The sequence below is a fragment of the Eubalaena glacialis genome, chromosome 20 (genome assembly GCF_028564815.1).
Source record: "Eubalaena glacialis isolate mEubGla1 chromosome 20, mEubGla1.1.hap2.+ XY, whole genome shotgun sequence".
NCBI lineage: Eukaryota > Metazoa > Chordata > Mammalia > Artiodactyla > Balaenidae > Eubalaena > Eubalaena glacialis.
This window is the reverse complement of record NC_083735.1, coordinates 18,475,260-18,500,590: the sequence shown is the minus strand read 5'-3', so window position 1 is coordinate 18,500,590 and position 25,331 is coordinate 18,475,260. Positions and strand designations below refer to the sequence as shown.

Below are 25,331 nucleotides of genomic sequence, written 5' to 3'. Positions count from 1 at the left end.
CATTTATGGTATTGATTCTATAAGAAAATATTGTAAGTTGTGGATTGCTGATATGTTCAATTGACATAATATCCTTTGCTTTTCATTTAATTCTTGACTTGCAAAAGTGGATTTAAGATTGAGTTTTACAGTTAAATTATCCTAATGAGACTTTATAATCTTTTTCTGAAGATGAATTTGATCACCGTGTATTACTGTTACTTTTAGTTTACAATGCACTCAGATCTTGGGAAAATTATTCAGAGTCTGTTGGATGAGTTTTGGAAGAATCCTCCAGCTTTAGCTCCTGCTTCAACAGCTTTCCCATAGTAAGTATCTTTATATCGAAAGAGTTTGTATATACATTTATTTACTTTTGATCTAAGTAATCAAAATATAGTTTAAAAATTCAAATAATGTTAAAAGGCAATCCTCTGCTTTCCACATCCCCACCTTCACACACAGATACATTCATACTTTTCAGAGGCAACTGTGTTTTTCTTTGTTAAGCTGCTTCTCTAATATTTACCTTCATCTTTCTGAATAATATATACATACTGCTATCTCTTGATTCTTTCATTTTAGATACTGTCTATTGACTTCCTATTATGGATTGATGAGGATTTTACTTATCTTTCACAAACCTTCCTTTTCCCTCATCCTCTGAGAAATTTTTGATTTTTACTTAAACTCATGTTTGGTACTTTCATTACATTGACTCTCTAAATATTCCTTGCTGCTGAGCCTAGTACTTTATAATGATTATATTTCCCTGATGGTATAACTTTTGGTTTTCTCTGGAGTTAATAATTACTTCGATTTTTCCATTGGTTTTATTTTCTTTGATCTTTTTAATTTTCCACATCTTTTAGCAGCTCTGAAAAATAACCTTTCAAATCGTTTTTTCACATCATCAAACCTGTCAGGTAATCTCTAGGTTCCGGTATTTTCTCTTTGCAGACATTGCTTCATTTTCCCCCTCCATTCTGAATTAGTTACTCTACAACTGCTATAAAGCTGTCATCCTGGGATTTCCCTTTCCCACTCTCCTGTGTTAGAGTCTCCTTTTCCTGCATCCTGTTTTTTTCTTTCTCAGGCTATTTCCTAGTTTCTTGCATTACTGCCTCCCTATAGCTTCCTAAGTAACAGCATGTTCCAGTTACTAAGGATGAATAGCAAATTATCCTAAAACTTGTGGTTAAAATAATGACAACATTTATTTTCCTTGTGAATCTGCAGTTTGGTTAGGGACTAATAGAGAGAGCTTGTTTGTGCTCCACCTTTTGCATCAGCTGGCGTGGCTTAAAACAATGAACACATTGATTTTGCTCACTCATCTTCAATTCAGGAAGGGTTCATCAGGGAGAGATCTTGTCTGCTCTACTCATCATCAGTGGGCTCTCATCAGAGGCCTTACCTGGGGAGGTCAACTAGAATACATAGATGCAGCCTGGGCTTCCTCACATCATAACGGCTGGGCTCCTGGGGTGAACATCCTGAACGAGTTACGAGAAAGTCATATTCGCCTTCTCTGACATAGCTACTGAAGTCATGCCGTTTGTTCTGCTTCATTCAGTTTGTGGAGGCAATCAAGAAGTCCTGATCAGATTCAAGGGGAAGAAAATAGGCTCTTCCTCTTTATGGTGAAGTGGCAAGGTTCTGGAAGAGTATATGGGACCGGAAATAGTGCTGTGGCCATTTTTGGAAAATACAGTATGCCACAAGATGCTTGGAAGAATAATTTTGAGACTTCTTTTCTTCTTTTTACTTGCAAATGTCTTTAATATACCCTCACACTTAAAAGTTGGTAGAGTTCAAATTCTATGTTGAAGTGGTTTTCCACTGAGAATTTTGAAGGCATTTCTCTATTGTCTATATATAGGCTTCTGTTGCCAAGATATCCAGTGCCATTTTGATTTCTGATCCTTTGTCACCTTTTTTTGTTTTTTTAATTTATTTAATTAATTTATTTATTTTTGGCTGCGTTGGGTCTTCATTGCTGCACGCGGGCTTTCTCTAGTTGCAGCGAGCGGGGGTTACTCTTCATTGCAGTGTGCGGGTTTCTCATTGCAGTGGCTTCTCTTGTTGTGGAGCACGGGCTCTAGGCTCATGGGCTCAGTAGTTGTGGCTCACGGGCTCTAGAGTGCAGGCTCAGTAGTTGTGGAGCACGGGCTTAGTTGCTCCACGGCATGTGGGATCTTCCCGGACCAGGGCTTGAACCCCTGTCCCCTATCTGCATTGGCAGGCAGATTCTTAACCACTGTGCCACAGGGAAGTCCCTGATCCTTTGTAACTTTTTATCTCAGATATTCTGAAATTGCATGATGATACAACTTCTTACAATCTTTACTTCCTCTTCCTGTAATATCTCTTGGCTTAATTACCCAGTTCTTCTACTTAATTTCCAAGAACTTTTTCTTGTTCAGAAGTCAGGTGGCATCTTTAACACTGCCTGGAAATCTGCTTAGGCTAGATTATCCCATTCATTGGGTATATCAGCCCCAGCCATCATCTTTGCCCTCCTGTGTCTTTCTCCTGGAGTCATAAGCCTCGCTGATTCTTTATCTAAAAACTGGATTTCCTATCTTCTGTCAGGAAAGAGTTAAATATATCCCATTCACCTTATTTGAAGATATAAGCCAACAACTGTGATACAGTACACATTGTTAAAAAGCAAGTTTGATACATTTCTTAGATTATTTTATAGGTTGTACCTGCTACTGAGATTAAAATAAAGCAGATTGGTTCAGAATCATTAAGACTTTATTTCAAGGATAGTACAAATATTCCCTCACATTGAACATATTCTTTCTAAATAACTTATGTTATATTTACATACCTGTTAATAATATACCTTTACATAAAAGTAAACCTTTAAGATAAAGGTGAGCCATACTTGAAATAAACAATCTTTTTAGAGAACTTTTTTAAACTTAATTTTTTCAATCATATATTCACTTGGCTCAAAAATTTTAAAACTATAAAAGGGTATGGGGCGAAAAGTCTCCTTCCACTTTTTCCCTTGCGGTTTACTTTTTCTTATTGGTATCCAAAGTTTTTCATTTGGGTGCATATGTATAGAATTCCTGAGATATTTTATGCATATACAAGGAAATACGTACACATAGTATTTTATTCCCTCTTTTTTCACACAAATGGTAGCAAACTATTCCCTTGCCCTTTTTTTTTTTTTTCCCCTCACTAAATGGTATGGTTCAGAGAGCTTTCCATGTTGGTTACTAAAGCACTTCCTCATTCTTCTTTATGACCACAAAGTACTTGTTTTATGGATATAGCATAACTTAACAAAACTCCTATTAATGGACATTTTTGTTGTTTCCAGTCTTTCCTAAAAGGCCCATCCTTCTTTGCCCTCAGTGATGCAGTGAATAACATTAAAAATAATATTTTACCCAAGTGTAAGTTTATTTGTTAGATACATTCTCAAAGTGGTACACATATTTGTAATTTTGACTAATGCTGCAGGATTGCCCTACAGAGTAAGTTGTACCAATTTCTACTCCTATACGCAATGCTTATTCCCTTTGCTGACATAGTAAATTATCAAAGTGGATCTTTGCTAATTTATAAGCGGAAAATGTGTTAGTATAACTTTATTTGTATTTATCTTACAGTGAAGTTGACAATTTTTTCCTATGATTTAGAGATTTTTTTTTCCTTTCCTTGAACCTGTGTATTCTATCCTATTCTCCATTTTGCTATTGAGTTGTTAGTCTTTTATTAATTTGGAGAAATTCTTTACATATTAGAGAAATTATCCATTTTCCTATGACATGTTTCAGATGTTTTCCCCCAATTTGTTATTTGTCTTTATTTATAATGGGCTTTGTCATGTAGAGGGGTTTTCTTTGTTGTTTTGTTGTGTTTTGTTTTTTATGTCATGGGATTTATCATTATTTTCTCTTATGACTTTTGAATTTGGGATCACAGAAAGTCCTTTACCACCCCAAGTTTTTAATTTCCCAGTGATTTCTTCCAGTTCTTTTAAGATTTTTTTTAAAAATCCAAAAAACATTTTATATTTGATACTTTTGGTTTTTATTTTATTATAGGTATGAGGGCTTGGCTCCAATTTAATTTTTTCCAGATGTCCCAATGCTATTTATTGACCGATCTATCTTTTTTTTTTTTTTACTAATTTGAGATTCTTTTTATTATATCTTAATTGCCATATATCTTTGTGATTTTTCTGGATTTTGTATTCAGTTCCATTGATCTACCTATCCATTGCCAGTGTTATGCTTTAAAAAGTTTTGTGTTTTTTTTTTTTTTAATTATTAAGGTTTTCTAATGTGTTTTGCTATATGGCAGGGTTAATCTCTCTTTACCCTCCTTTTTCAGGTACTTTTCTCTATATTCTTATTTATTTTTCCATATTAGCTTTAGTATTACAATTTCAAAATCTGTGACAAATGTTTTCTTCCAACACAATTCCAATTTATGTTAACTTATGTCATTAAATATGACATTAAGTTATGTCATGAAACAGTAGCACTCCCGTTTAAAAAAATTGTTTAAGCTTGATATATTTTGGAACATTTCAATACTCTGATACCCGTTTTTTTTTCCAACACCACCAAGTAATTCTCCAGTTCTCAGCAGACACTGACTATTTCCTACGAACTTAATTCTGATGCTATCCACCGGGAGATGGCGTCAGATCCCACAGATTAAGGGCTCAGTCTCACAGGCTGCTCCATTTCACATACCAATTGAAAATGTATAGATTGTTACCTGTGCTATAAATCACAGGTTCCCATGACCTCCACCTCAGGTTTGAGTAATTTGTTAAGTGGCTCATGGAACTCCAAAATAAATTTACTTATGTTTACTAGTTGATTATAAAGGATATTGTAAAAGATACAGATGACTAGCCAGATGAAGAGGTACGTAGGGCAGGGCAAGGTCTGGGAGAGCCCCGAGCACAGGAGCTTTTGTCCCCGTGCACTGGGGTGTACCACCCTCCTGCCATGTGGATGCATTCATCATCAAGAAGCTTGTCAAATCTTACTGTTCAAGGGTTTTTATAGAGCTTATTCAGCAGCCCCCCTCTTCCCTGAGATTGATGGGTGGGGCTGAAAGTTCCAACTTCCTGTCACTTGGACTTTTTGGTGACCAACCCCGTCCTCAGACTATATAGGGACTCAGCCTAAGTCACCGCATTAGCATAAACTCAGGTGTTACAAATAACAAAAAAGGGTCCTATCATTTAAGAACTTACCAGGATTTTAGGAGCACTTTGCCTAGAACCTGGTCAAAGACAAAATATGTTTCTTATTATACCACAAATACAAAGTAAAGTATTTAGTATTCTGTGTTTTAAAAAAGTCCTTTTATCTTTTATACAAGAGTGACTGACCCATTTAAACTTAACTATATTAATTTAAGTAGTGGTATTTAGATAATTCTCATCTGCATTTAGGCCTAAATTACACTAATTATTTTAGAATGTGGTTCTCTTTGAACTGCTCTAAGAGAAAAAAAATATTAAATGTAAAATATTATCTTTTTTAGGTGTAATTGACATGTAACGTGTACAACAGAATGATTCAATAGTAATTTATATTACAAAATGATCACCACAGTAAGTCTAGTTAACACCTATCGCCATGCATAGTTACAGAATTTTTTCTTGTGATGAGAATGTTTAAGATTTACTCTTAGCAGCTTTCAGATATGCAGTATAGTGTTATTAACCATAATGATGCTGTGTATCACCTCCCCAGGACTTATTCATTTTATAACTGAAAGTCTGTACCTTTTGACCATGTTCACACATTTTGCCCACTGCTGCCCATCACCTGCCTCTGGCAAACACCAATCTCTTTGCTGTATTTATGAGCTCAGTGTTTTTTGTTTTTGTTTTTCGTTTTTAAATTCTACACATAAGTGAGAGCGTATGGTATTTGCCTTTCTCTGTCTGACATATCTCACATAGCATAATACCCTCAGGGTCCATCCATATTGTTTTGAATGGCAAGATTTTCTTTGTTTTTATGGCTGAATAATATTTCGGTGTATATATGCACCACCTTTTCTTTCTCTCATCATCTACTGATGGACACTAGGTTGTTTCCATCTCTTGTCTATTGTAAATAATGCTGCAATGAACATAGGGGAGCAGACATCTTTTCGAGTTAGTGTCTTCATTTTCTTCGCATAAATACCCAGAAGTGGAATTGCTGGATCATATGGTAGTTCTATTTGAGGAGCCTGCATCCTGTTTTCCATAGTGGCTATACCAATTTACATTTCCACCAGCAGTGTACAGCATTCAGTTTTCTCCATAGCCTCACCAATGCCTGTTATTTCTTATCTTTTTGATAATAGTCATTCCAACAAGTTTGATAGTTATCTAATTATCAAAGAATTAGCATATTTTCTTGTACCTGTTGGCCATCTGTATGTCTTCTTTGGAAAAATGTCTATTCAGATTCCCATTTTTAAATCAGATTATTTGTTTTTTTGCTGTTGAGTTGTATGAGTTCTTTATAAATTTTGGATATTAATCCCTTGTCAGATATATGGTTTGCAAATATTTTCTCCCATTCCGTAGGTTGCCTTTTCACTTTGTTGATGGTTTCCTTTGCTGTGCAGAAGCTTTTTAGTTTGATGTAGTCCCATTTGTTTAGTTTTGTAAGTGAGGTATTTAAGTCCCCTTTTTTTTTTTTTTTTTAATAAATGTATGTATGTATTTATTCTGGCCGCGTTGGGTCTTCGTTGCAGTGTGTGGGCTTCTCATTGTGGTGGCTTCTCTTGCGGAGCACGGGCTCTAGGCATGCAGGCTTCGGTAGTTATGGCATGTGGGCTCAGTAGTCGTAGTAAGTGGGCTCTAGAACACAGGCTCAGTAGTTGTGGCGCACAGGCTTAGTTGCTCCGCGGCATGTGAGATCTTCCCGGATCAGGGATCGAACCCGTGTCCCCTGTACTGGTAGGCAGATTGTTAACCACTGTACCACCAGGGAAGTCCCAAGTCCCCTATTCTCATTTTATTGCTATTTATCATTTTAGGTCTGTTTATATTTGCTTTATATATTTAGGTGCTCCTATCTTGGGTGCATAAATATTTATAATTGTTATATCCTCTTGTTGGATTGACCCCTTTACCATTATGTAACGCCCTTCTTTGTCTCTTATTACAGTCTTTGTTTTAAAGTCTGTTTTGTCTGATATAAGTATAGCTACCCCAGCTTTCTTTTGGTTTCTATTTGCATGTAATATCAGCATAAAGAAGTCCCTTTAACATTTCTTGTAAGGTCGGTTTAGTGGTGATAACTACTTTAGCTTTTGCTTGTCTGGAAAACTCTACCTCTGCTTCAATTCTGAATGAGAACTTTGCTATGTAGAGTATTCTTGAAAGTGTTTTTCTTTTAGTACTCTAAATATGTCATTCCCCTGCCTTCTGGCCTGCAAAGTTTCAGCTGAAAAATCTGCTGGTAGTTTTATGGGGGTTCCCTTGTACCTAACAAGTTGTTTTTCTCTTGCTGCTTTTAAGATCCTTGCCTTGTCTTTAACTTTTGACATTTTAATTAAAATGTGTCTTGGTTCATCTTGTTTGGGACTTCCTGGCTTTCCTGGATCTGGATGCCCGTTTCCTTCCCTAGGTTAGAGAAGTTTTCAGCCATTATTTCTTCAGATTAAGTTTTCTGCCCCTTTCTCTGTCTCTTCTCCTTCTGGTACCCCTATAATACAAATCGTAAGTCCCTTAAGCTATCTTCACTTTTTTTCCTTTTTTTTCCTCTGCTCTGATTATGTGAGTTCCACTGCCCTGTCTTGAGTTCACGGATCATTTCTTCTGGCTGATGACTGTGACATCCTTTGTTTACTGATATGGCAGGAAATACCCATTTCTCACTCTGCCTCATCCAGTCTGCTGTTGAATCCCTCTAGTATATTTTTCAGTTCAGTTGTTGTATTCTCCAGCTTTGATTCTTTCTTGTATTTTCTTTCTCTTTGTTGAGGTTCTTTCTATGTTCAGGGAGCATCTTTATGACCTTTACTTTGAACTCTTTATCAAGTAAATTATGTATCTTCATTTCATTAAGGTTTTTTTTCCTGAGGTTTTATCCTGTACTTTTATTTGGAACATATTTCTTTGTTTCTTCTTTTTGCTTGACTCTGTGTAAGATAAAACAGTCACCTCTCCCAGTTTTGAGGACGGGACTAGGAGATGAACCTTATCATTCAACCCTACCCTGGCTCTTGACTGTCTCTCAAGCCTTTGTGATTGTCCAAGCAACATTATTTTTTTAATAGCTCCCAGGAATTAAGGGTGTGCGAAGACCTGTCATTGCTCCACAGGGGAGGATATCCATACCTAGATTTAGGCTGATTGGAAGCAAGACCCTCAGGCAGCAGCTTTTAATGTATGCAAATATATACAGTTCTGTGGGACCACAAGCTTATTAAGTCCTGCTAGCCACCTGAGCCAGGTGATGAGAATGAAAACATGGTGTCCATTGGCCTCTGTTCCCTGAAGGCGCCTCCGTAGGCCTTCACATACATGGGTTCCAAGCCTGAAGCCCACCCCTCAGACTGAAGCTTGAGCATAAGCAAACAGGCCTGTTCCACATTAAGACTGTGGGTGTGTTTAAGTCTGCTATGTGCAGTGCCCTGGTGTGGCAGCCTGCCAAGAACTGTCTACAACTGTTACAGTCTCATGGGACCCAGGAATGTCAGCCCTCCTGGCCGCCAGAGCCAGGTAAGTAAGGGGCATTCCCTGGTTGGCAGCCACAAAAACCAGAGCACCAAATACAAAACCGGGACACCAAACACATGTAAGATCTCCCCTCCAAGACATGCTGGCGTTCTGGAACATGCAGAGAGAGAGCACAAAGATAGTAGAGCCTGCCCTCTGGAGTGTATGGAAGGATTACATTCAGTCCTTAGAGTTGTGTTTAATTAGAAGCCTGCCCCTCAGGCTATAGCTGTGATACTAAGCTAATAGGCCTCTTTCAACAGAAAGACTGAGCTCCTGTTGTCCCATGCTGTTCCCCTGGGGGGGTAGCTGATTAAGAACTTTTTCTCCATTTCTGTGAGTGTGAGCCCCGCTGGCTGTCAGATTCAGACAGTGTTGTGGTGTCCCCTGGTTGCCACTGCAAAAACAAGAGTATAAGCTCCGTTCTCTAAGATAGTGGTGAGCTGCAGTGAGGCAGAGCGAGAGTGCGGAGATGGTGTCCACTGGCCTCCATTCCCTGAGAGCATCTCCATGGGTGCCTAGATGTCCAAGCCCCTGGACAAGCACATAGGCCTCTTTCACAGGAAGACTGGGGGTTGCTTCTGTCTGCTGTCTGTGCGGTGTCCTGGGGGTCATAGTCTACCAAGAACTGTCTCTCTGATTGTTACAATCCTGTGGGACCCAGGAATCTTAGCCTGCCTGGCATCCAGAGTCAAGCAATCAAGGGCTATTCCCTGGGCGGAAGCTGCAGAAACCAGAGCACCAGATGCATGTAGGCACTCCCTCTGGGTGCTCCTGGGTCTCTGGAGCACAGCAGATGGGAAACAAGATGTCACCCACCAGCCACCATCCCCAGAAAGTATCCCAGCCGACCCCTAGATGTGCGTTAAGTTAGATGCCTGCCGCTGCCTCGAGCTGATGCTTTAAGATCGGCAAATGAGCCTCTTTCACATTAAGTCAGGTCCTCTTCTGCATTTGGCCCTGAGGCAGGGGAGTCCAAGAGTACGAGCCCTGTAAGAATTGTTTCTTAGTTCGCTGCAGCCTTGTGAGTCTCGGGGACATGAGCTCTTTTGGTCTTCAGAGCTAGATGTTTTGGGGGCTTGTCTCTCAGGTTCAAACTCAACCCTTAACTCCCCAGAGAAAAGCTCTGGGTTTTGAGTTTTCTCCAGCTTGTGGGTTGTCCTGCTGAGGGTGGGGTTTATGGTGAGATTGTGTCTCAGCCTCTTCTACCAGCTTAGATGTCATTTTCTTCTTGTTTGCCCAATGTGTAGGAGCCGCTCAGCTAGTTTTTAGGGTTTTTTTTCAGAGGAAATTGTTCCCTATGTAGCTGTTGATTCAGTATTTCTGTGGGAGAAGGTGAATTCAGGATCTTCCTCTGTCACCATCTTGATCCAGAACCCAATATTTATTACCTTGCAAAAATAAATTATTTTCTGATTATATCTTGAGCACATACTGCTGTGCCGCTTTTTCTAATAGATACATAGTTTTTATACGCATCTTTTTTATGTTTTAACATTTTTAGCAGCTCATCTGTACATTTAATTTTTCTTTGAAATTTTCCAGAAAAGCAGTCCTGACTTGCAGTCAGATTTTGCCAAATATAATGAAAGCTACGACTTTATTCAAGCTACACTTGAATAAATTTCCTGGACTTAAATGTTCTCCATTTCTTCTATGAAGATACTCATTGATGCCAACAGAAAAGCCGTATTTGAGTTTTGAGCATTCTATTCACTTCCAGTGTGACCAGTTGAATTGTATATTTTCTAAAACATTTTTCTTTTTCATGGAAAGAAACGAAAATTTTCTCTTGAGGGGTGTTCATATTTTATCAATTTATATGATAGCTGATTCACTTACATAATTATAATAACTAATGGCACCTGCCATCTGTACTGCGTAACTACTGTTTTTTAGAACAATTTAGGAATACTTTTACAAACTTACCTAAAATCTAACCTCATGTTTTTCCTCTCTTTCTCTTTAGCCTGTACAGTAAAGCGGGTGGGACGCCTCCTTGCGCTTCTCCGGGTTTTCCATTTCTTCCTCCATATCCCCCACAAGAAGCTACCAGGACTGTCGGTTCTTTATCTGTTGCTGACACTGTTTCTTCTTCGGCGACAAGTCATACAGCAGCCAAACCTGCTGCTCCTTCGTTTGGTGTCCTTTCAAATCTGCCATTGCCTGTTCCCACAACAGACACTGCAGCACCGGTTGGTATCAGATATCTGTAGTTTGTACCCTTGAAATAGTCAGTCAACAAACATTATATCCCTCCAGTGTGCCAGCCACCATGGCACAAAAGATAAAAAGATTAAATCACATTTTCAACTTAAGTAACAATGTCAAAGAGGTAACCAGCAAATAATTAAATGATTGTAAGTAGAAGAGATAGTCGAGAGCTACGGCAGACACAGTTAAGGGAATAGTCAGTGCTCCCAGGGACCATCGTAGAGCTAGAAAGATACCTTTATAGAAGATGCAATTCTTTTTCTTAAACCACTTTATCCTTGGTGCCTCAAAGCATGCCTGATGCATATAGTAGGTGCTCATTCAAAATGAGGCAGATGAATGAATGAATTCACACTTGAGGCCAAATTTTGATAGATGGTAATGAATTTGCCAGGATGATAAGGGGTCACATAAGGCAATTCTGTGAAGAGGCAACAGCATTGACAAAGATTTGGGAGCATAAACCAGATGGCATATTTGTGAAGCTGCCTGTTATAGAGCCCTCTGGTTGTCATATAGGACACAGGCAAAGATATGAGAAGGATTGTATAGGAGAAGCATGTATCAGATTATGGAGGGTCTGCTCTAGCATTCAGAGGACTTTTAAACCAGTGTCTCATTGGTGTAAAAAATTGTGTGTTCTTAAGTTAAGCTGGTATCTGCTGCCATGTGGGATGTTACTGAGGGAGAGACTGTGCATTAAACCTATTAAAGGGATTTAAAAACCTTCATTTTTAACCCTTAGTGAATATCACCCATAGTAATACTCAAATATTAAAAAATTGTCATAATCAACTTTACTAATTTTAGTGTTTGTAATAATTTAGAATATAGACCCAAATGGACTTCGTTTTTCCAAAACCTTTCATCATTGTATTAATGAATATTATGAACAAATTATAATTAGTCATATAAATAAAATTACAAGAGAACTTTTCATGGGTCCTTGATTTTAAAATGTCATCTATATTCAAACAATGTATACTCTATTCCTTATCTACCCTACTCTCTCATGGAACTTAGGTAACTATTCAGATTTTTGCCAACTTACTAATTTTTCTATACTTAATGCCTTTCACTTGAGACAAACATTCATATACATCAGTGAAGCCCACAGATAATTCTCCACATTTGTCACAGATACACTTAGGAGATTTATTTTACAACTGTATACTTGTCCAAGAGCTAAACACAGGTACTCACGTGAGCCCCATCAAAAAAAAAAAAAAGTAACCCTATATGTATAAAGATACACTGAAAAAAACAGTGAAGAAAGAAGGGGAGGGTAAGGACAATGTGAAGTGCAAAGATTAAGTGTGATAATGAAAACAGTTACGGGACGCAGTACATTAAAAATTACTTTTATAACCAAATAGGAGCAGTCAAAAAGATGGCTGAAATTTAACACCATTTCAAACTCTCTTTAGATAAGCCAAAATGGTTTTGGTTACAAGATGCCTGATATCCCTGATGTATTTCCAGAACTCTCAGAACTAAGGTAAAAAAACTAGGAGAGTAACATTGGTGTTTGTTGTCTGTTTAATTTGTAAATAGAAACCACATCATCATTTTCATATCCATATTAAGTTAAAAAACATTTTTAAATCATCACTCTTCCTATATTGTGGATGTCTTAGTGGGAAAGTTCTATGAATCAGTCATCTGTCTTGTAGGTTATATTTATTGAGTTACTGGTCTGTGAGAAATCCTACAGTTAAAAAAAGTTTAGCTTTATTTGATCCAGTGTTTTACGGTCACTTGTAGGAAGTGGTGATGTGTTATTCTCTGCTAATAATTAATGAAGTTTACCCGCAGCACGTACACGTTAAAGCAGTCATACGCGGAGTAATGCTTGCAGCAACCCGTGAAGTAGGGACTGTTATTGTTGCCGTGTTATAGAGTATTCTCCTCCTCCTTTACTTTTTTCCTTCCCTTTAAAAACATTATTATGAAAACGTCAAAAATACAAAAAGGTGAACCTCTTTGCCATCTTCTTCCAGCTTTTTTCAGGAAGTATGGGTATAGGTCAGGATTATTTTAAACCAAATCCCAAATATTATGTTATTTTTACCTATAAATTCTTCACTAAATTTCTCCACCAGGTAAAGACTTTTTCTTTGCCATAATCCCAATCCACATCATCATCGTACCTCACAATATGGATGCTAATTCTTCAATTCTTTGATATTATCTTATTTCCCCAGGGTCTTAATAATTAAATCTTTTGGTTGGTAGTTTATTTGAATCAGGGTTCAAAATAAGATCTACCTATTGCATTTGAATACTGTTATCTTTTATAGTTCTTTTAATCATGAACCATTTCTCCCATGTTTATTAATATGTATGTACATATACACACAAACACATATGCATGCATACATATACATACAAATATATATACATACACATATAAATACATATAGAGTAAATTATACACATATTATTAAATATTTATGTAAGAAACTGGTTATTTGTCCTATAGAATTTCCCATACCCTGTTGTTGCCTGATTGCATCCTTGTGGTTCCATTGAGGGTGTTCCTCTATTTCTCATATTTCCTTCTACTGGTGGTAGATATAGAGTTTTGATTAGATGTAGGTTCAATTTTTTATCAAATCATTACATTGTACACCTTAAACTTACACAATGTCTCAAGAAAGCTGGGGGAAAAAGTTTAGGTTTAGTTCTTTTGGCAAGAATATTTACATCATAGTTAGTGCATATTTCCTATTACATCACATACGGCAGCAGTGATGTCTGGTTGCCTTATTTTTAGTGACATTAAGATTGAAACAGGTTGAAACACTTGAAATCACTGACTATGCATTATTTCATTAGGGATTGCAAATGTGTTTTCCTACTGCCAGAATTAGCCAGAAGTCTATGAAGACTTTCCTTCATAGAAAAGGAAAGTTTAGTTATATTGAAATATACTTCATACAGAAAGACAAGATATATGCTTGATTTTTTTCCTCTTAATTTATCAATTTTCAGAATAATGAGTTGATGCATAAGCTAGCTGCAAAAGTTCTGATAGGCAAGGTTTTTTTTGTTTTTTTATAGTTGTTTTTGAGTTACTATAAACTCATAAATTAAAAAAAAATTTGTGTTTCAATCCATTCAAACATTATTCTTTTTGCTGCTTAAACAGTTCTATCTTTAGTCAATAGGAAACTCTGGCAAAACAAAGATGTCATGGGCTCAACATGAACATTTTTTTTCCCTGACCTGAAGCCAGCCATTTCTCTGAAAGGCACTTGTTCTTTTTCAAAATAACAATACCAATAAAAAAACAATATCAGTAGTGATTATTGAAAGCAGGATAAGTTTTTGTGTATTTGTTTTGTTTTTTACACTTCTTTTGTCTTTAGGATATAGCACACCAGAGATGTATAGCCAAATACTATTTTTTAAAGTCTTTTCAGTAAAATTTCTCTGGATGATTACATAACTTAGAAAAAAAACCAGGTTCATTTATTTCCATTTGCTTTGAATTTTAGAGACTGCTTTTTCTGTTTTAATTTTGTTTTTTAATTATGTAATGCATTTATATGGATCTATATGTAGTCAAAACTGAAAGATTCAGAAAGGTTTCCCTCCCTCCCTATCCCACCCATCCAGTTCCCTCTTTCACTCTCTGGATATGATTCTTGTTCTGGGATTAGCCTTCCACAATTGCTTTTTAAAAACATTTTAATGACGTTTTATACACAGACACATATACATATATCATTTATTGTGACAGCCACATACCTATTAGGTAAATAGGCTCAGAGGTTAAAATTGGTAGGTTATTAGGGCTGGTCATAAACCCTCATCTTCATAGTCGTGTAGTGACTTGAGACTGTACTGTATTTAGAGTACTTTTTGTTCTATTGTGATTGATGTTTTATTTGCTTTTAAGGTTATAATTTGCCTTCTTCTGTGTCTATATAAAAATATATATGTCAAAAATTATTTAGAACTCTATCAGCTGAATGAAACTGAAAAATGGTGGATATTTATCATGGAAAAAAACTAGATGACTGATATTCATTAACATATTTTTTTCTGTTGTGTTTCTAGTGTATCACAACTTACAGATATGAATGAACAAGAGGAGGTATTACTAGAACAGTTTCTGACTTTGCCTCAACTAAAACAAATTATTACTGACAAGGATGACTTAATGAAAAGTATTGAGGAGCTAGCAAGTATGTCTTTCCTTACTTATTAAATTTCCTAAGAAAAATGTGATCTTTACCTAGCAATAAACTAGAAATTTATCTTACAGGGAAAAATCTCCTTTTGGAGCCCAGCTTGGAAGCCAAAAGGCAAACTGTTTTAGATAAGGTGAGTTAGTTATCATTTTTTAAGAAACCCATACAATTTTAAAGTAGAATTAAATAGCATTTTAATTTTCTCTTTTAGTATGAATTACTTACACAAATGAAATCAACTTTTGAAAAGAAGATGCAAAGGCAGCATGAACTTAGCGAGGTAAGATTGTTTAGCTCTTTTCTTTTACCATAAGAATTTTTAATCTTAATGTGCATGTGCCACATTCTTAAATTCATTATTACCAGAAAGCATTTATTAGGTATCTGAGTTTATCTTATCTGTTTATAAGTCATGATAAACAGCTCTAAGTTACGCAGATGAACAGCTGTCAGTTATAAGCCATTGTAAATCATTTGTGCTCATGCAAGAGCATTTGGTTCCAAAATAGAAAAATATAAAGCCCCATAAGGAACTCTTCTGGGAGAGTTATTATAAAGGCAGTTTAACTCTTCTAATAAAAGCTACCAACAAAAATTTTAATTTTAGACTACTTGTAAGCCTATATACAAGTATCTTAAATGAAAAGTTAGCAAATTGAAAAATATAATATATAAAAAGTATAAAGTATAATTCACCACAAATAATAGATTTTATGCTAGAAATATGTGAAAAATCAAAAACTTTATAAAATTCACCCCATGTTCCTGAAAAAACAAATCTTTAAAAATAAAAAGGGCAAAAATCATTTAAAAAATTAAAATAAATGAAAGAGAAGAGGATATAATCTTTATATCTCATATCAATAACCCAATCATAATATTCTGTTTCCTTTAAAATCAGGAATTCTAGAAGGTAAAGCCAATTTAGTAAAACATAAAATAGAAATAAAACAACAGCAAAAAAAAGATGGTAAAGGAGAATATAAATTTATAATAGATTTCAGATGATCATTCTTTAGAATAAAATAATAGTAGCTGACATTGTACAATTGTTGTGTCTTTTGCATTGCACTAAGCTATTTACATATAGTGCCCATTATTCCACCCAAAACCCTATGAGGTAGATGTTGTTACTGTTTTTCCATTTTGCAGATGAGGAAACTGAGGCACATGGATATTAAATAACATCCCTGAGGTCATATAAATAGAAAGTATCAGAGTCAGGAGTCACATGTAAGCAGTCCTCCCTCTTAACCGGAAAATCTGACAGAGTCAACTAAAATACCTTTAGATGCTTATTAAAGCTTAGTAGATGCTGAAGAAGCTTTTCACAATAATCAGCATCATTCCTTAGACAAACTCTTAGTAAACTAAGATAAAATTAATTCCTTAATTTAATAAGGAAACCAACAGCAAACATCACACCTAATGACTCAACATTTCCAGGATCCCTATAATGTTAGGAATGAGACAGTGATGCCCCAGTATCACTGCTGTTTAACATTGTTTGGGAGGTTCTGGCCACTGTAAGAAGACAAGAAAAGGAAAAGAGGTATAATGTAAAAGAAAAGATGAAACGGTTGTTAACCAAAACCAAACAAGTAAAAATCCTAGCAAATTGAGAAGGTTTTCCTCTAGATATCTAGCAACTACCAGTGCAAATGAAGTAGAAGAAAAAAACTCACTTACAATATAAACAAAACTGTAAAAAAAAATTAGAACTGAACCCAATGAAGTAAGTTAGGAAACTTTACTGAATGACACAAAAGAAGACTTGAAGAAATAGAGTAACAGAATATTCATGGACTGAAAGATACAATATTATAAAGATTTCATTCTTCCCAAAATAACTTAAAAATCTTCTATACTTCCAATCAAAATCCCAAGAGTATTTTTTTTTAAATTTAAACAGATTTATTCTAAAGTTCTTCTGAAAAACTAACAGGTTAAAGTAGTCAAGAAGAGCTTGAGCAAAAAGAAACCCTTTCCCAGTATCAAAATACACTATAAAAGCTTTTTATTTAAAACAGTAGAGTAGCCTTGTAGGAAGCAAAAAATAGTTCTGTGGAACAGATTCTGCAGTTCAGAAACAGACATATATATGAGTAATTGGTTAGAAAAAAATGAGAATTTAATAAAGACAGTCCATTTAGAAAAAAGTTAGATCCCTATATCATAGCATACACAGAAAGATACTCTAGATAGAGTAAGTATTTAGGTGGAAACCATAAAATTATGAGAGACAACTATCTGCTAGAGTTTTTTTTTTAGGATTATGATGGGAAAATCCTTTCTAAGCATTATGACAATAGGCAGAAGCATAAAATAAAAAACTGATGATTTAAGCTATATATAAATTTAAACTTTGTATACATTGAAGATCATAAAATCAAAAGTGAAGTAAAGGGGACAAATATTTGTAGCGGCTATAACAAATATTAATGCCAATGGTCCATAAAAAAACCTTACATACAGGCAAAGGGAAGAACAGGAAACTCACAAAAGGAGAAATATGAAGGTCCAATAAACATTCTGATATAGCAATTATTCTGACTTCTTGAAATGTTTAAAAAAATCCTTGATTCCTAGGATTGTCTCTGTAGATGTGCTCACTCAGAACCTCTGAAAATGATGACTCTTCTATACTCTAAAGTATGGAAACCACTTCACTAGACTGTTGGTGCGATTAGTGCAGGAACCTGTCCTGGTTTTTTCCCCCTGTATACCCAATACCTTGGTCCAGTGCTTGGCACATGGTAGGTACTCAATAAATATTTAATGAATAAGTAAATGGAAACATTTGAAAAGATGCTCAACCTTACACTAATAAGCAAAATTACATTATCTGTGTGAGCGAGACTTGTAAAGATAGATAACCAGTGTAGGTAAAGGTGATTAAAAATGGTGTATTTCTATATATCCCTGTATGTGATGTATCACAATGAGATACCATCTCACACCCACTAGGATGACTATTAATAAAAACAGTTTTAGTTCCTACATTTAGATCTTTGATCCATTTTGAGTTAAATTTTGTGTATGAGGTAAGGTAAGGGTGCAACTTAATTCTGAACGTGGATATCCAGTTTTCCTAGCAATAGTTGTCCAAGACTGTCCTTTCCCGATTGAAGGGTCTCGGCACACTTTTGAAAGTATTTGGCCATATGTATGAGTGTTTGTTATTTCATTGATCTATATGTCTCTTCTGATTGCCAGTACCATACTGTTTTGATTATTGTAGCTTTATAGTAAGTTTTGAAATCAGGAAGTATGAATCCTCCAACTTTGTTCTTCTTTTTCAAGATCGTTTTGACTATTTGGGGATCTCGAGATTCTCTATGAATTTTAGGGTGGATTTTTCTATTTCTGCAAAAAATGCTGTTGACATTTTGATAGGGATTACATAGACTCTGGAGATCACTTTGGGTAGTATTGTCTTAACAGTATTAAGTCTTCTGATCCATGAACACAGGGTGTCTTTCTACTTATTTATGTCTTCTTTAAGCAGTGTTTTGTAGTTTTCGGTGTCCTTCACCACTTTGGTTAAATTTAATTCCATCACCTTTGCCATATTCTGTTCATTAGAAGCAAGTCACTAGGTCCAGACCACACTCAAGGGGAGGGGATTATACAAGGGCAGGAATACCAGGAGAGGACAGTGATCTGCCCAGTTTCTCTCACTTAATAGTTTGCAGGCAATGGATTGGTTTCTATTGTGTTAGGTAGCCATCTCATATCCAAAAGGTGAGGACTTAGATGGGACCAGATTTCCTCAAAAAGAGGCTATGTAAGGCACATAATGAATTGCTTCTCCCTACCTCTACCTCTACTCCATTTCCCTTCCCTCTAAGGAGTTTTTCTGAGCATCGGAAACTAATATACTTGATTTTCTTTTTCAGAGCTGTAGTGCGAGTGCCCTACAGGCAAGATTGAAAGTAGCTGCACATGAAGCTGAGGAAGACTCTGATAATATTGCAGAAGATTTCTTGGAGGGAAAAACTGATATAGATGATTTTCTCAGTAGCTTCATGGAAAAGAGAACAGTATGTAATACTCTTCAGTTGAGGACAAGTGACAGCGTAATTTCAAATAACTTACGTATATTCATGAGTAAAAAAAACCTTAGCACATAACTGAGCTGGAGTTTTGAGTGCCGTGAGAGGAAACTGAAGAGCCTCTATTGAGAACGATAGCAACATCCTGCTATCACTTTAAACCTGCTTGTTGTGAGTACACAAGCAGGTAAATCACATAATGGTTCTGTTTCAGAAATGATAGTGTCTGTATTGTTCTGTAGTAAAGCTAGTAAATTAGCTTCAGTCTAGTCTTAATAGTTGTAATATACTCCTGAGTAACCTGTTTCACAAGTTGTTTAAAAAGAGAATAACCTATATAGTGTGTTTGTTTGTTTGTGTGTTTGGCTGTGCCGCACGGCTTGCAGGATCTTAGTTCACTGACCAGGGTTTGAACCCGGGCCACCGCTGTGAAAGTGCCGAGTCCTAACCACTGCACCACCAGGGAATTCCCTGTACAGATTTTAAAAATTTTTTTGTTTTTAATATTACTGAGAACATTCTGGGGATAATTTCTGTTCTAGTATTTCCATTACATTTAAAGAAAAAAATTTTAAGTCTGCTTAGCAGTATCTTGTCCTTTGATAGAGTCCTAAATATTTACCTAATTTCTCTGAAACATCACAGTTTAAAAATAACCTTTTGTTAATAAACGTTATAAAACAGATGTGCCATATATATATATGAACTGTTAAGGAAAGTGTGGCAGATTTTATTATCCCCGCTTTCCATGAGAAAATTTGAAGTACAGGGACATTAATGACTATGGTTATAGCATTAGTGAAGCACCGATTTTGGGTCCATTTTTCTTCAGTACTATATAACTGTATCTTGAAGTTTTTTTTGTTTTTGTTTTAATTTATTTTATTTATTTTTCGCTGCGTTGGGTCTTCGTTGCTGTGCGGAGGCTTTCTCTAGTTGTGGCGAGCGGGGCTACTCTTTGTTGCGGAGCACGGGCTCTAGGCACGCAGGCTTCAGTAGTTGTGGGTCACGGGCTCTAGAGCTCAGGCTCAGTGGTTGTGGTTCACGGGCTTAATTGCTCGGCGGCACGTGGGATCTTCCCGGAACAGGGCTCAAGCCCGTGTCCCCTGCATTGGCAGGCGGATTCTTAACCACTGTGCCACCAGGGAAGCCCTGAAGTTTTTATTTGTTAAGCTTCCTGGGTAACAACAGTAGGATTTATTTTCGTATTTTTAAAACACAGATATTTGAAATTATATAATCAGAGAACTGGTATAAAGGATCAGAGTGTGTTTTACATTCTGGAAGTTTAGAAAGATTATCTTCCAAACAAAATTAAAATTTTTTTCTTTTTGATTCTTAAATTCTGCTCTACCTTAGACATCCACAATTTAAATAATGTCAACAAGTTAAAAGATTCTTACTTAGAATTCTGTCAAATTTAGCTAGTAGTAGGAAGATTATTGGAGAAGTGACTGGTATTTTAAATAATTTGTCTTCTAGATTTGCCACTGTAGAAGAGCCAAGGAAGAGAAACTTCAACAAGTGATAGCAATGCACAGCCAATTTCATGCTCCACTATAGGTAAATTGTATTCTAGAAGGTTTGAGTCTTAAGGCTATTGCATGGCTATTTTTAATGAAGTGTTCTTACCAGTGTTTGTTCAGCCAGCTTTAAGCATAATACTGTCGTTATAGCTATTGTGCTATATAACATGTAGAATACTTTATATTAAGCATAATGTTTTATACCTAAGCATATAACCAGTAGAAATTGTTTGCATATTTTCTCAGTATGATATTGGCTTAAATGAATTTTTTTTCAGTATTTGATAGCTACTTATGTAGAGTTTAAGCTGTAATTAGTTCCTTTCTCTCAGCTGGTGTGGGGAGTATACCATATTACTTAGTTGACATATTTCTCAGTAGTCTCTTTTGTCATTTCTTCCTTTAAAATGAATTTCTGCTCTCTCTCTTTTCCATCTCACATCAGGATTATTCCAGTAACTTTCTGACCAGTCCTCTGACTTTAGGGTTTCTCCTTCCTGCTCTGCACTGACAGAATTATCTTCCTAAAATACCACTCTGTGATAACATTTCTCTGCTCCAGGACCTGCAATGAACCCCTAGGGATGAGAAATGCCAAATTTCTCTCTCTGATTTTAAGCCTTCTGTAATCTGGCTTCTATCTTAGATCATCCATTTTAATTTTCCATTTTCCCCTTATGTTCTCTCATGTCATGTTCTTTTTTCTACCACCGTGTCTTTGTTCATGCTCTCACCTGATCTCAGGACACTCTTCTGTTTTCCTCTCCACCTCTCTTGTTTTAGGAATGATCTGGTGGCAAAGACTAGCTCCCACCTCAACAACTTTAAAAGCTCATGTTACTAGATAACGCAGGGAAACAGAGCCAAAATGCAGAAGAGTACACCTCAGTCACCTGGGAGTGACAACACGACACGTGGCCATCAGTAACCAAAGCCACTCCTCCTTCTCAGACCCTTCCCAAGACTGCTTGTTTCTCATTTCTGCCTCTCTCTTCTCTTCTGTCTCTCACTCCCATGTGCTTTCTCGCTGGCTCCTCGGAGAGCTTTCTTTGCTGCACCTGCACGTCGTTCAACCAGTGCTGCCCACAGGCCTGATCATATCCTGACAGTCCAAACAGCCAATGGAGACTGACCAGGGTCTCACCACCAATTCAGGGAAGGAGACTGGCCCTGCGTAGACAGTGTCCATCCTGACCTCAGCAGTTTGACCTAGAGATTGGTGTCATGTGTTCATCTGCCCGCTCTGCTGGGCTAAAGGAGTAGACTTTGAGAAGGGAGCATGGGAGTTTCCCTTAAAAGGGATCAGGTGACAGGGAGGGAAGTGACAGGCATTTCTCAACCCCCGTTCCACCTCATCTGCCCCTTTTCTCAATCTAGTTGTCCTTAACATCAGTAGCAACATTGAATTGTTTTATTTTACAAATCAGACTGTTAATCCCTGAGGGTAAGGGTTGATTTTTAATATCAAGTATGCATTTCTCAAGGTTGAGAAGTGGGCACTGAGTAATTGCTTATTGACCTGAGCATGCTAGCATCCTTTCCCTACCTCTTTTCCCTCATAGTCAGATTATCTTCTTATAGGTAAATCTTAATTTATCATCTTAAATTAAATCTTAGGTTTTGATTTTCTTTTCTTTTCAGATTTTCCTGAAAACATGAACTGCCAAGAGAGGAATGGGACACAAAACTAAGCACATTTATATTTATGATTTGCAAATTGGCATTTCATTACAGTGGCTGAATTCATAGATACACTATATAGATTGTATACAGAACTGAGACTGATTTTGTACAGATTAGAATGATTGCTATGATCTTTGCTTTGAGAAATTTTTCTGCACTATTTGCACTAAAAATGTTTATTTGTTGTTGATAAATCCTATCATATTTAAGTTCCACTGCTGTTCCTCTCTTACTGTTGATTAAATACCTATGCATGTAATTTTAGCTAGTTTCAATATTTTATAAAATCACTTCATTTAAATTTGTAATTTTAATTTGAAACTGCCTCATTGCTTTATCAAGAATGGTTTCGATTTTTTTCCTCTCAACCTTTTTTGAAAAATTACCATTTCAACTGTAGAAAAACTGTTATTCTTCCTGTTTCTTTCTGTATGATAAAACTTTCAAAAATAATTTGTTTTTAAATATTCACAGTGTCAGGAAACACCAAACCTGCCAATGTGCTATCTCAAGGAAGTAACTTTTAATTCATACAATAAATCAAAAGAGCAAACCAGCGGTTTTTACCTATTGTTGTTTTATTTTTAAAATTAAAGTTGCACTTAAGAGGCAATACAGGTAAATAAATATTTTACCTAATAGAAAAAACTGCGTTTCATTTAAACTAGTCCAACATAAACTTTAATACTAACTCTTTTTTTTTTGGCCACACCGCACGGCTTGCAGGATTTTAGTTCCCCAATCAGGGATTGAACCCGCATCCTCAGCAGTGAAAGTGTGTAGTCCTAACCACTGGACCACCAGGGAATTGCCTCATGCTAACTTTGTAAATATAAGTATCTGCTGGGTTTGTGTTTAGATAAGGATATGCTAAGTTCCTCATATTGAAGTTTAAAACAGTATTTTTGTTAATAAATAGTAAATTTAAACACAAAAAAGTCAGTGAATTTTTCTGACCTTTACTGTGTTAGCTTTTCATAACAGAAAAGCTTTAATAATAAATAAAATTAATATTAATTTTTAGGCAGTCTAGTTTTTAATTAATTTAATTGGATTTTTGCTTCAACTTGTACTGTGTTAAACAGTTTGCTTTTATACTACGTTACAGAATGAATATATTTTATGGGTAGCTGTGAAAGCTAATTAAGTAGAAAATCTTGAACTAGATATCTGAGGCTTGGTAAAGTAGTATCCAAATCACAAAACAACCTAATGACAATTTTTATTTAAACTTCATCACAGTATGATTGCCATTCCAAACACCAGCATACAGTACAGTTTTTTTCTTTTCTTTTTTCTTCTTTCTATACACGTTTTTAGCAATAGAACTTTAGGAAAAAAAAAATTATTTTCTTAGACTTGAATAATACTTAATACTTAGTCTATGTGTGTGGAAGGGCAGGTATTCACACGGACTATAAAGATATAATTTGGGTAAAGAAATTAACTTTTTTTAATCACCTGTCTTCCTGGTACTGTGCTAAGGGCATGCCATTTAATCTTCAAAATGACCAGACGAGGAAGGTATTATTATTCCGGATGTGTAGATGAGATAACTGAGGTAAGTGTCTCAAATTTGTGGCAGAGTCTTCTGGGTATTCAGGAACCTTTCCTTACTGTAGTGGTCACAGAAGCTTCAGCTTTCCCAGCAATCACCACAATGGAGGACACGGTAGTCCCAATCTTCTGCCAACAATCAGGAAGCTTTCTGAGAAACCAGGCAGAGCCCAGAACAAGAGGCCAGCAGACCACAGCCATTAATTCATTTGATCTACTAATTTTATTAAGCCCCTACTAAGAATGAGGCACTGTGGAAATACTATACAACGATGACTCAAACATGGTCTAGGTGTTTAGGTACTTATCCACCTTTTCCTCCACTGAAAAAAAAAAAAAAGTCATTTTCTTATATAGTAGATCTCTTCTACATAATCACATAAGTAATTCATCTCAATGTTTTTTATTCTTTAAACTTGAACTATCCCAGTTTCATTCTGTACCAGTTAACATACCTTGGTTTCTCCTTTTAAAATTAATTTTTTGGATAACCTCCTTACAACCCAGTCATTAATAAGAGGAGTCTGATCATCATTACCTACATTTAACCGACAAATCAGTTCAGATAATAGGTCATATAAGTCATCCAGGATGGACAATAGTCTGCATTTGAATATGTATGAATTTTGATTCTGTTACTACAATAAAATTTTTAGTGACTTTTCTATAATTTTATGGCTATATTATTTTCTTCTTAAAATTGGCTATATTGGAGAAACAGTGCCAGAGGAAGAAAAAAAAAAAAGCCTGCCAAAGCAGAGATTCTGATTTTACTTTAACACATAATAGAAAACTAGATGGAAGTCACAATAGTAGAGAAAAGCTTAGGAGTTATTAGATTATTCGGAGTAGGGGTTTGTCATGGGTAGAAATTTAAAGGCTAACATCTCAAAACTAGAAGAAAGTTTTCTAAGTAAATGCGATACATGCTAAACATAATGTTTCAAAGTTGGAAGATTTTCTAGGAATAATTCTAGACTAGGAAATTTATTTTGAAATAGAGATTGACAGGTAAGTGATCATAATTCATATGTGCTTAAATTGAAGGACAGCTCAGATTCATTTTTAGGGAAAGAAAGTAAACTAATCATGTGCTCTTAAAGAATAAAAACCTATGCCAGGGTTTCCCTTCTCTTCACCTTCCTTTATTCTAAAAAAGGTCCTTTGTTGATTGCTGAGTCATAATCAAAATGCTTACCTACTTCATATTATTAAATTTTCCAGAAAATCACTTGAGCTGTAAATATTACTAGTTGGGAAGTAATCTGTCTTGAGTCAGTTTTACATTGGTTTAAACCAACTGCTCTAAATAAAACTTCCTTGATTGATGTTTGATTTAAAATGAGAATGTACTGTTAGAGATTTTAGCCTTGTTGGATTGGCCATGCTCTTTTAAGGC

General features: G+C 35.9%; 1 protein-coding gene across 2 annotated transcripts in view; it reads left to right on the top strand.

Moving 5' to 3' along the window:
• VPS37A (VPS37A subunit of ESCRT-I) overlaps nucleotides 1–22,931 on the top strand; it is a 38,013-nt gene extending 15,082 nt beyond the window's left edge. Inside the window, exons 4-12 of one of the 2 annotated variants that reach the window (XM_061177525.1) lie at nucleotides 208–308; nucleotides 10,668–10,893; nucleotides 12,340–12,410; nucleotides 14,978–15,105; nucleotides 15,186–15,244; nucleotides 15,323–15,391; nucleotides 19,011–19,154; nucleotides 20,649–20,729; nucleotides 22,334–22,931. In XM_061177525.1, coding sequence (XP_061033508.1) covers nucleotides 208–308; nucleotides 10,668–10,893; nucleotides 12,340–12,410; nucleotides 14,978–15,105; nucleotides 15,186–15,244; nucleotides 15,323–15,391; nucleotides 19,011–19,154; nucleotides 20,649–20,729 — 879 coding nt within the window. In that variant the 3' untranslated portion in view covers nucleotides 22,334–22,931. Of the gene's footprint in view, nucleotides 1–207; nucleotides 309–10,667; nucleotides 10,894–12,339; nucleotides 12,411–14,977; nucleotides 15,106–15,185; nucleotides 15,245–15,322; nucleotides 15,392–19,010; nucleotides 19,191–20,648; nucleotides 20,730–22,333 lie in introns of both variants that reach the window. The other variant, XM_061177524.1, reaches the window with a different exon arrangement.
• Nucleotides 22,932–25,331: the final 2,400 nt, after the last annotated feature.